This window comes from Cydia pomonella, chromosome 19 (genome assembly GCF_033807575.1).
Source record: "Cydia pomonella isolate Wapato2018A chromosome 19, ilCydPomo1, whole genome shotgun sequence".
Lineage (NCBI taxonomy): Eukaryota > Metazoa > Arthropoda > Insecta > Lepidoptera > Tortricidae > Cydia > Cydia pomonella.
Window position 1 is genome coordinate 16,851,333 of NC_084721.1, and position 12,148 is coordinate 16,863,480.

General features: G+C 37.8%; 1 protein-coding gene across 1 annotated transcript; it reads right to left on the reverse strand.

Moving 5' to 3' along the window:
- Positions 1-5,745: 5,745 nt before the first annotated feature.
- On the reverse strand, positions 5,746-7,480 carry LOC133528324 (probable methyltransferase-like protein 15 homolog). The gene is made up of 3 exons (XM_061865668.1): positions 7,325-7,480; positions 6,979-7,244; positions 5,746-6,907 (listed from the first exon to the last, which is right to left on the reverse strand). Exons 1-3 carry the CDS (start codon positions 7,393-7,395, stop codon positions 5,904-5,906), a joined length of 1,341 nt encoding a protein of 446 aa, XP_061721652.1. The 5' UTR covers positions 7,396-7,480; the 3' UTR covers positions 5,746-5,903.
- Positions 7,481-12,148: the final 4,668 nt, after the last annotated feature.

Sequence of the window (12,148 nt, forward strand, 5' to 3'; positions counted from 1 at the left end):
CTACTTTGTACCTATGAAACCGCATTCCAACTGGGTTATGTGAATTACGTCTACTTATAGCGTTTTTGTTACCTTAGACTGAATTTAAAACTAAAGAAGTGTTTCTTATGTATTGTACAGTCGCCATCAGATATATCGGAGCGGCTAAGGTGCTCACAAATATCCGAACACACGTATTTGTACCCAAAAAAGTTAATTTAGTTTTCGAAATTATCCCGTGTTAACACACTTATTTTTCATTGCGTTAATAATATGTGCGCTTTAAATCTTGTAATTTAAGTTAGAACCACTTCCCGAAATCTGAATCAGTTGAAATTATATGTACTTCCGTAATTCTGATGACAATGCAATAATATGCGAAATAGGAGTTGATCTGACGATGTAGCCTGGAGGTAACCAACGAAACTCTTCGATGGAAAACACAAACACATCGAGTTTAGGCTCATTAGAAAGGTCTCGAGAAGTACTTGATTAGGCGGGTCGACACAGAGCGAGCATACGCGGGAGGCCAGTGACCTGCCTCGGCCGAGGCGGGGCGCGCGTTTTCCTCGCCTGAGTGCGCCGACTCAGCCGAGGCACTTCTACACTGGCTGGTTTATGCGTGAGGAAATAGCCTCGCGCGTGTGCTCGCTCTGTGTGGACCCGCCTAATCAAGTACTTCTCGAGACCTTTCTAATGAGCCTAAACTCGATGTGTTTGTGTTTTCCATCGAAGAGTTTCGTTGGTTACCTCCAGGCTACATCGTCAGATCAACTCCTATTTCGCATATTATTGCATTGTCATCAGAATTACGGAAGTACATATAATTTCAACTGATTCAGATTTCGGGAAGTGGTTCTAACTTAAATTACATATATTGCCGCCTATTGACATGCAAATTATCAGAAGTACAGTCAGCTATAAAAGTGTGTCACACAAAAAAAAAACAGTATAGTTCGTGTCATCCGCGATGACGCGCAGATTTGTCAAATTTAACCTTTAATAACATGACAATACTAGTCAAGGCACGCGTCTACGTGAATGGCACGATCTATAACTAGTTTAAGGTATGCCTATATACTACGTTTGGATATATACTACGTACAGATTTACAGTACCTATACACATATGGATTTTGGATATGCTAAACAGGGTGGCTAGCCAAGCCACTTCCATAACATTGCGACAGTTGCGTTTAGTTCGCTACGGAGCGTATTCGATTGGCATTTTGGCTATGCACACAATTCTAAGGGAGAAATCTGGTACATATAGCCAAAGAGATTTGATTGTAATAGAGAGGTAAAGTCTAAGAAAAAACTGTCAACGTCAACTTTTGACAAACAGAGTTACCGCAAATTGTATGTAGCTGTACAGCGCCATCTCGTTTACCGTCCAAATTCCAAGCACGAAATTGTCTTAGATTTTACGCATTTTACTCAATCAATGTATCTTTGATATAGCAATATTAGCATCTCTGAGGACACTCGCTTCTTAAGTTTTTTACGAAGTTCCATTTATTTTAGTAGTTGCATCAAAATACTGTAGTTTTCGAGTTTGCTATGCTAACTATACCTTGCTAAGTTTTTTGCAAATCTATGAATTGTCACCTATGTTATGTAGGAATTTTGTTCGGTAACAATAATCATATTACTTGATCATGGAAACGAAAATAATGTTTTGTTCTTCTAATGCTAAAATAGTGCTTGGGCATACCTATAGCTTTAGCATTGTCTGGGGTCATTTTGAAAAATACCTACATGGTACATATCTATAAGGTAGGTGCGCTAAAGAAGTCCCATCGTTATTTTTATTATGTTTAATATGAACTTGCAGTTTTGTCTATGGTATAGTCGTTTGTTTTGTAGCTGGCCCCGAACGGCTAGTCCTTTGTCTATTGTAAGTAAAACCGCACTTGTTACTTACCTGCATAAAAAAGGTCCGTCCGCTCTAACCGATTATTGAATTCCGACTCTATGGGAATCGCAATAAGATATTAAATGAACTAATGGAAAAATATGTTGCGAGGCTGTGTGTGGTCCTTCTACGGTTACTGAGTGCCGTCGAGTCGAACGCTACAGAACCAGCCTAAAATGTGTCATCAAGATGCGTAACAAAGGTGAGTTATCGGAGAGCGCACTTATACTGATTTTTTGAGCGTTGGATTACCCATCGCTCAGGTGCCAATTGGAATTCTTTTTTGCAGTAGCACGTGCGGTTTTACTAACAATAGACAAAGGATTAGCCGTTCGAGGCCAGCTACAAAACGAACGACTATACTAACAAACATGGACGCAAAATTTTAACCCATTCACACTTTTAAAAGTATGAACCGGGCTTTCTTTGGTGCAGGTACCTTACTACAGAAAAAATTATGTCCGAAATGTAGGAAGAGCTCTTAGTTACATTCGGACACCTAAATCGTACAACTAGGTACGCATTGCTTACAAATTGAAATCTTAGTCTTCCCTGCGCAAATACATAAAATATAAGAATCAGCTACCATGATTAAAAATCTAGTCCGGAAATATACCAATATCTGTATTTAAAAAGGCAAACGGCCCGATTCGAAGAATGATTGAGGCACGTTTAAGATCTTGGAAAGATCTTTAAAAGATCGATAACTAAACGGCATGTCAAAATCGACGATATTTCGATTCCGCTGTGATCTCAGTAAGATCTATCTACGATATTTCTAACGTCAAAGTGACATTGGTTGCCCGAATCGAGCTGCTTCTGTCAATTAAACGACATACAAACGATATATAAATGAGAACTTATCTAAACCAGAACTTATCGTTATCCTATTTCATTCTTTGAATCGGGCCGAAAGTGTTAATATTCCGTTTCAAAAGCTAGATAAGTTTTATCCACACCTTGAAAAATGAACATGTCACTACCAATTTTAATAGTTCTTAATTTTGTATAGTGATTGCCATGATGGGTCTCAAAGAACGATAATAATAATATGTGTACTCGGCACGAATACTAAAGTGACATTCGCTCATTGAAAATCCTCTATACACTAAAGAGGTCCGAATAATAACGATTTTAGTGTTCGGGCCCCGAGTTACCGCACGTATGTACGTATTATTTATCTTTAATGTGTGGTCTCAAAGCTTGTACACCCGAAAAGCACTAAAAGAAGCCGTCGCCATGTATAAATTGTTCTAGTTTTAACGAATAGCTAGCTGATAACGGGTCATATTGACAGCCACACAATATATCAGCCGTATACTTATAGCGGGCCGTATGCTTGTTTGCCACCAACGTAGTATAAAAATAAATAAATAAATATAATGCCCTATAGGCATATTGTAAGTAAATATCGGTAGTCTGTTTACAATCAATACTCACTAAAACCTAACAAATAACACTTTATAGTATTTTATGCAACAGTTGTATAAGAAGGGTCAAAAAAGGCGAGTGGCGTGAGTTACAATGTGAGCCGGAGCCGAAGGCGTAGGCGAACATTGTAAAGGAATACGCCACGAGAATTTTTTGACCTACTTATACAACGTTGCATACAATATTTTTCCTACGAGTCACCAAAAATAATTCTTAATTTAGGTAAACAAATTACAGCAAAAGTATATAGCCAAGACGCGCGAGCATACCTTGTTACGCGCCCGGCCCGCCCCGGGCCGCGGCCGGCCGGTCGGCGACATCCCCTCGTAACTCATGAGGCCCTGGTACTTGCTACTTGCTAAATTAATTTTTTGGACAGTTTTTTCTCAATTTTGGCCACCGTAGCCTACGGAGACTAACAAGCAACGCTAAGCGGTCTTCGTAGTCTATGGGTGTTGCTATATTACGGGTGTCACATGCGTGTTTCTGACTTATGAATTAATAAATAAATTATTTTTACTATGCAACCAAATGAATATTTTGTAAGTTGGCATCAGTGCACTTAGTTTAAAACTGTATTCATTTTGGTTTTGTTGGGTTGGTAGCCATTAATCGCAGTAACGTTATAGCGTATAAAAGCACAAGAGCTTTTATGAGGAATAGACAATATAGACTTTTCTTGAAATCTTTTATGTATGTTCTTATATTCGTGTTAATGAATGCATAAATGACAGATAACAGTAGAGGAGTAGGAAAACAACTTTACAACTGTCTTATTTTTTAAATCGATACCCTTGTTCATACTTGTACCTATTATGGGAAATTTCTATTGTAATTAGCCTGTAGTTGACTCTGTTCGCCCAGCTCAGATCACCCGGGTCAATTAAGTAAACTAAAAATACACCACACACCAAAAGTCTTAGGCCGCGGACAGGGCCCATTTCTCGAACGGTATTAGACTATTATTATTAGTCCCCGAACTTGCAAATCTTGTGGGTTACCATGGCAACATACTAATAATATTAGACTAACACTGTTCGAGAAATGGGCCCCTGGACGCTCGCGGCGGAGCAAGGCGCGGGTATCGTCCAAAACATTCATTCAACCCATTCAGCGCTAATCACGACACTTTGTCGTTTTGCCTCGACAAAGTATTTCCGCTACAAACCGGGAAATCCATGTTATTGGCTACGACCGTAGCTCAGCGGTGAATGTGTTAAAAGCAATTCCTAGCTGAGCAACTTTTCAAATCTCGGATTTTTGAAGCTATGTTTCTGTCGCGCTGCGGGAGTGCGTGCGTGCGATTAGGATAACTGCAGCTCGGATTAAATTTCCCGCGCAAAAAACTCAAAACTCGAGGTTTCGCTCTCGACTGTTTCTTCCTGTAAAACGCACCCAATCATTATGAAATTTTGGAAACTGCAAGAGGAAGAAATAATCTATGCCGCTTTCGTTTTGATTTTTTGGATATTTGTTGTCATATTTTTATACTGCGCCTTTATTGCAGCCAACTCAAATGAGCCGTTTTTGCGATTTTCGAGGCGCTGTAAGTTTCTTCAAAATAAAATAATCCAAAAAAGCGAAACATAGCGGCACAGATATTGATCTTATTTGAAAAATTCATTGCTCTAGGTTAAAAATTCCTATACATTTTGGCAGAGTTGCGCGAACTACAGTCGTTCGCCTAAGTCCAACTACTGCGAGGGACGTGTTTGTATTGGAGATGAATAATAAATATTATTGGACAATCTTGAAACTGTAATGACAGCAAGTATTGGTTGTAAACTGACTCTAATGTGTAGTTATAATGTTTCCAATATTTTAGTTACTAGTGCTGTGCATTATAATAAATAATAAATATTATAGGACATTATTACACAAATTGACTAAGTCCCACAGTAAGCTCAATAAGGCTTGTGTTGAGGGTACTTAGACAACGATATATATAATATATAAATATTTATAAATACTTAAATACATAGAAAACACCCATGACTCAGGAACAAATATCCATGCTCATCACACGAATAAATGCCCTTACCAGGATTTGAACCCGGGACCATCGGCTTCGTAGGCAGGGTCACTACCCACTCGGCCAAACTGGTCGTCAATATTATAATAATTAGTTATAATTTACTCTTGGCAGTTAATATAGCTGTGCCACGATTATGAATGTTATTTTATTTATTTTTCCCAACATCACACCTACTTAGGTACTGCTGATCTGTGTGTCATGACAGATACATATATCTGAAATCTGACCTCTTTAGGAAGTAGTACATTTTGAAAAACCCCGTCAAGTGCAAGTTCGTTTTACTCGCGCATCGAGGGTTTTGTACAAACTTTGAATTATCTCACTATAAAGGCGAAAGCTCACCACGGCTAGGCACCCAGTAAACTAGTTTTAATTTAAAACAACAGTTTATTAACAAAGCTCAGGATTTAATGCGTTTTTTGTAATTTATCAACTACAAATGCACACGTAACTATGAGTTGAAGTCACTATTTCATTGAAATGTTTATCAAACAAACTTTGTAACTAGAGTAAATAACAATATCCTATATTTATTCATTTCATATTATTTAACTTTAATAGCAGCTCTCAACTTTGCACTCCTGCTCCTCGGATTTCGTTCCACCTCCTCATCAGATGGCACTTCCACATGCTTGTTGATGGCTCTCCACGGCGTGTCCAGAAAATAGTTGATCGTATCCTGATCCTGCACCATTGTAGGACTCAGGTACTTTAAAGGAACAGGGTTTGCTACTTCATTCACAATGTTACCAGCTATATGCCTTTTTATTATTGTGTCTTCTAATGAATGGAAAGATATTGTGACAAGCCGGCCATGGATTTTCAGATAGTATTTTGCTAAGACCATTCCATAGTTAATTTCATTCAATTCATTATTAACAAAGATACGTAAAGCTTGGAATATTTTCGTAGCATTTGACTGCGGTCTTTGAAGCTTGTCTAATCGAATCTCATCCGGACAGCAAGAATTTACAATATCAACCAACTCTTGTGTAGTATCTATATTTTTAATCATGTATCTAGCTTGAATAATCGTTTGCGCGATTTTTGCTGCTTTCTTCTCTTCACCATAGATTTTAAATATTTTGTACAATTCATGCTCATTAGCTGTAGCAAGTACTTCCCTAGCCGTTATTTGATTTGGGTCACGGCCTGCGTCCATTCGCATATCTAAATATCCATTCTTGCTAATTGAAAAACCTCTTTCTCCATTATCAAGTTGCATGGAGGAACACCCAAAGTCAAATAAAATTCCATCTACTGATTGTTGTTTGATTCCTTTTTCTTTCAGAAGGTTCGGTAACTCACTAAATCTACCTAAAAGTGGTGTGACTCTGTTGGGATATTCTACAGCAAGTATCTGAGCTTTCGCAAAAGCAACTGGGTCTCTGTCTAGTGTTATAAGATTACAGTCTGAAGACTCTAGTATTTTTCTAGAATGCCCGCCAGCTCCAAATGTCATATCAATGTAATACTCATTGTCTTTTGGACTTAGATGTTTTACAGCTTCATTTAGCAGAACGGGAGTGTGGTCTTTGTACTCTACAGGTTCTGTGGAGAATCTCCGAAGCGGCAAAGTGGTGCGGAGTCTTTGGAAATGTCTGATAATCATTTTGAATCTTTGTTAAAGACTTTTCTGAAGAAACCTTTGTTTTCCTCCTTTAAATAAGTGAGGACTTCACTGGATAGCATGAGATTACACTCTTCGGTGCTCAGTCCGGTCGCCGTACTGTTGTGCGTGCGTTTATATTTGTTCTTGTAGTGGTTATCTGCCAGGCGGTTGAGTGCAGCGTATTGACGATTGCACAACTCAGAATCAAGGTTCACTCGCTCTGTTGACTCAAAAGCCTCCTTCACTTTGTCTCTAATTGCTTTTCCCAAGTCTCTGAAATTATTGAAAGATATAATAATCAAAAATAAAGTACTGCATTTGTGACATAACCAATATAACCACTCTCAACGTACCTCTCACCCTTAGTGCTATCCAAGGGCCACTTTGCTATGAGTTTTATAAATTTCTTATACTGACTAGTCATAGCTAGTATTTATCATAGCAAAATATTGAAATTATCGTTTTTAGAGGGTTGCAGGTTAGATTGACGATTTTGACACTTGACGTCTTATTAAAAGCTATTTAAGCTTCTAAAGAATACGCTCTTTTGATGTACGGAATTGCGATGTTCTCTGCGTGTATCAAACGTTGTGAGTAGCCAAGAGTGAAAAACGTCTCTAAGAGTCTATCGCAATGTCCAGAGATGGCGCTCTATCGCATGGCGCATACTACCGTGGTCTCCCGCGGATTAGCGAGCGGTATCAAAAAATAACGTTATGAACGGTTTGAAAACAAAGACCGAGCTTCGATATAATCCCAATTATCTGGTATTAACCCGTCGCTTAATCCTCTTATTTTGGGATATATCATGCTGGAAACAAAATAGAAAATGTTTTTAGGGATCGGTATTTAAAACAAAACAATTCCTTTCCGATGCAATCCAATCTTGGATTAGTAAGGTATTTGAATATGTTTCTATTTTAATAGTGTGTGTTCCTTATGTTACACCATACCATGATGTTGACAGAGTAATATACCTACTGTTCGTAGAGCAGAAATACCTACTTATCTGTAATTTTAAATTTAAAAACCTTTATCAAATTTATAATAGCACCATCTAGTGAGTAAGCACTAAGCACTCTGAGGATCATCGTAGGTGCAGCACAAATCCTTTAGGCAGGGTATCGAAAACCGCACTCAAATTAGTTAATTCCTTTTTCTGTTTGGGAGCTACGATGCCACAGACAGACTCTTTCAGTCGCTCGCTCGAGTTAAATAAGCCAATCCTCCAAGCAAATTACCTTGGACAAATTACTATTACCTATATACCTATTACCATGAACATATTTTATAAAGGATAACATTAGAATAATATTAATGTAACATGTGTACAATATTATAACATAACTAAATAGTGCATTAGTCCGAACTCTGGCTGTAAACAAGCCATCTTTGGCTTAGCAGTTAAGAAATATGAAACTCTGCGATTAGTTTAATGTTTAGAACTTTAATAAATAAATAAATAAAAAACTAATAAACTGATACCTGAGGGCCTACGGTGAACACTGAAGTTCGCAAATTGTGGGCATCTTTTTCTGTTACTCCAACTAAGGTAATTAGAGTGACAGAGAAAGATTGAATAAAAGATTGATACCCAAGCACGTGAAAGATTCCAAAATTGAACCACGAGCATAGCGATGAGTGATTTGAAAAATGGGATCTTGTGCGTTGCGGGGGTTTCAATGTACGAGAATTAAATATACTTTGCAACCGAGTGAAATACAAACCACTCCAACGCGAGAAAAATACTAAGTAAAAAAAATAAAATTAATTTGACCGTTATTGAATATTAATCGTTCAAAATCATCACTTTAAAGTCAATTCTATCAGCCAACATATAACATCTCAAAATTTGCATCAAATAACTCTGCCCCTCTTGTGGATAAAATGCTTCTTCTCATCAGTTTTTGAATGAACACACACGGACGGTCGGACGAACAGACACACACATACCTAAAGTGCTTACTACATCTACCCTTTATCAAGTCACTTTCGAAAGGGGGCCGGTGTATCGAACACAAGGATGGATTATCCTATTGCCGGGCTTAGTTTTCTGTTTCACGAAATAGTCGAACATCTTTAACAATACTTGAAATGTAAGCGATTACTTTGTGTCGAATTATAGGTGGTATTACTGCAATGTTCTGACGCCAGAGAGCAGCACTTATACATACTGTGCCTTAAATAGTTTTTTGATATATTTTTATCTATGACATTGATGCATCTCATCTCATGGATCAAGGCGGCTTGCTTATTTGACAGAGGCCTACCGCAAAAGAGTAAATTGAAACTTCGTTCTCTGCCACTCGAATATGCAAGAGTAACAAGAGTTATAGAGAGGCACATAACGAAATATCGATTTTCGTGTTTCGCGGTAGGCCCTCAGTTGTGCTAGCGGCGCCTTCTACATGCCTCCTACGCGGTTTTGCGTAATATACCTTATTGCCGAAATATGACATGTTTGATATTACACTGAGTTCCTGAGGTCCTGACAGCCTGCCACTACTTGGAACGGAAAACTGTTGTTAGGGTGCTAACTAGGTTGGTAGCAGCCGTTCACCAGCCTTCCGACAAAAAGTGCCCGGCGACCGCGTCGATGTAATACGCGCCTATTAGGATGGCGACTTTAGGTAAGAGTCAGAATGGCGGGTGTACCTAAATAAAATTAAATGAAAACCATACCATATTTTTGTACCTAATTTGTACTATTTAGTACCTCCTTTAAAAAAAATTGTACCTCACGGTACTTAAAGTTATCACCAAAAAACAGGTCACCCGCCATCCTGACAGTCAGAATGGCGGGTGTACTTTATTACGCTATGTTCCCGTGGTTATTGATAAATTCTATAAAAGCCAAATTGTTGTACCTTTTTTGTACCTTCATATTCAATTATAATACGAGTCATTTTATTTTTGGTTTCCAAGTTTTACTCGTTTTATATTTTGCTTGCTATTACAATTTTGCAGGCGTTATAATTTTTCAAATTATCGATTTCATTTTTAAAAAAGGCTAAGCGCCAATTCAAAGAAATCTTCCTAAGTAAAATCATTTTTAAGACATGATTTTCTGAGTTATTAGAACTTAACAGATTAAACATTAAAGGTACTAAATCCTGGCGTAATGAATGAATGAATGAAAAAAAAATAATTGTACCTTAGCGTTTTTTCTTAAAAATTAAATCGACAACTTGAAAAATTATAACGCCTGCAACATTGTAATAGCAAGCAAAATATAAAATGAGTAAAACTTGGAAAGCACAAATAAAATGACTCATATTATAATTGAATATGACGGTACAAAAAGGTACAAAAATTTGGCTTTTATAGAATTTATCAATAACCACGGGAACATAGCGTAATAAAGTACACCCGCCATTCTGACTGTCAGGATGGCGGGTGACCTGTTTTTTGATCATAACTTTACGTACCGTGAGGTACAATTTTTTTAAACGAGGTACTAAATAGTACAAATTAGGTACAAAAATATGGTATGCTTTTCATTTGATTTTATTTAGGTACACCCGCCATTGTGACTCTCACGACTTTAGTCTGTCAAGACCATAGAGGTACAATAGTATAGAGATGAAATGGTAGAGCCGGCAGATGACCGAACGAAATGCTCTTACGGAACTCTCAGTAAGAGTATTGTTTGTCCTTGTCACAGTTTCTTTTTTTTTTATTCCCTACCGTAAATTTTATTATGGGTTATGGCGAGCGACAAATAACCCGACCAAATTATGTAGATTGTTTTTGTTATGTTGTCAGGAATATTAAATTTAAACGTGTTTTTAATTTTGTCGTATTGTATATGTTCTGTCCCTCACCGGCGCATGCGTATACATCCATACGATCCTACCATCTATGGTTAAGTCATTCCCGTCCAGCGTTCCTGTCAGTAGAAAAATGCAGCAAATATTAAAAATGTAGGCGCGTAGGGTTTTCGTTCGTATTGGTGAATTTCTCGCGTTTTTCTACTGAAAAAGTTTGACGTTTGTCGTTTAAGCGTTGACGCGGGCGCTGACAGGGTCAATCTCCTTGATAAAATGTGTCAAATTTAAATTTAACGTTCTAATCACAACAATGTGGCAACAACAGACGAGTGTAAGTGATTTGTGAGCTGCGTGATTTCAACTGCAAAAATTCTAAAGTATATTGGCAGACAACTCATTTTGCGTCTTCGTATATACCAAACAGGTGTTTTGTATGAATCCAGTAGAAATTGAGCAACCGAAATTACGCGACTCGCAACTCAAATAAGTCTTAAGCAATAATTAAACAAGTTACCAAAAATGATGATGCAATCGCTGACTGTACTTATCTATCCACAGGCAACGAATTAGGTACTCATCGAGACAATTCTAAGACTCTAAACACAATTAGTCTGCGTTGTCTCCATTATCAGATCAGCTCCATATCATCATAATATTGCATTGTATTCCGATTTACATGAGTATGCAAAATTTCAGCTCAATTGAAAATCTGTAAGTGGGTCAAATTGAGCTTCCAACACCAACGCTAACTAATAACATGGCAAGTTAACACATTCTCCGCTGAGCTATGGTCGTAGCCGATAACATAGGTCCCCCGGCCGGTATGTAGAGGAAATACTTCGTAGAGGCAAAACGACGTGTCGTGATTAGCGCTGAATGGGTTAAATAAAAGCTTGTAAGAAATTCGCTCGTTTCACTTCACCCTAATGGAATTTATCAGTGAAATTGACAAGGACATCACCTAATTCCCGCTGTTGCAATCTAATGCCTACGAAGCTGATGGTCCCGGGTTCAAATCCTGGTAAGGGCATCTATTTGTGTGATGAGCATGGATATTTGTTCCTGAGTCATGGGTGTTTTCTATGTATTTAAGTATTTATAGATATTTATATATTATATATATCGTTGTCTAAGTACCCTCAACACAAGCCTTATTGAGGTTACTGTGGGACTTAGTCAATTTGTGTAATAATGTCCTATAATATTTATTTTATTTTATTTATTTATTTTAATGCTACACCCGGCCTAGCCAAGTGTCTTATCACTCTTCCAAATTAGTGCGGAAGTGACAGGCGTTAGCGATTTGCATGTTGGCTACGCGGCCTGCAAAGCTGCAGCAGTAATGTTGCTGCAGTCGTAATTCGAATGTAACCTTAAATTTCCACCGAAAACTCATGATCAAAAATG

What these genes read in the sequence shown, in the direction of transcription:
- LOC133528324 (XM_061865668.1), bottom strand. Translation starts at nt 7,395, where the DNA reads ATGACTAGTCAGTATAAGAAATTTATAAAACTCATAGCAAAGTGGCCC. An exon ending in GATAGCACTAAGGGTGAGAG is followed by an intron (nt 7,245 to 7,324) that starts GTACGTTGAGAG and finishes CAATAATTTCAG; the next exon opens with AGACTTGGGAAAAGCAATTA. An exon ending in CAGAAAAGTCTTTAACAAAG is followed by an intron (nt 6,908 to 6,978) that starts ATTCAAAATGAT and finishes TCTCCACAGAAC; the next exon opens with CTGTAGAGTACAAAGACCAC.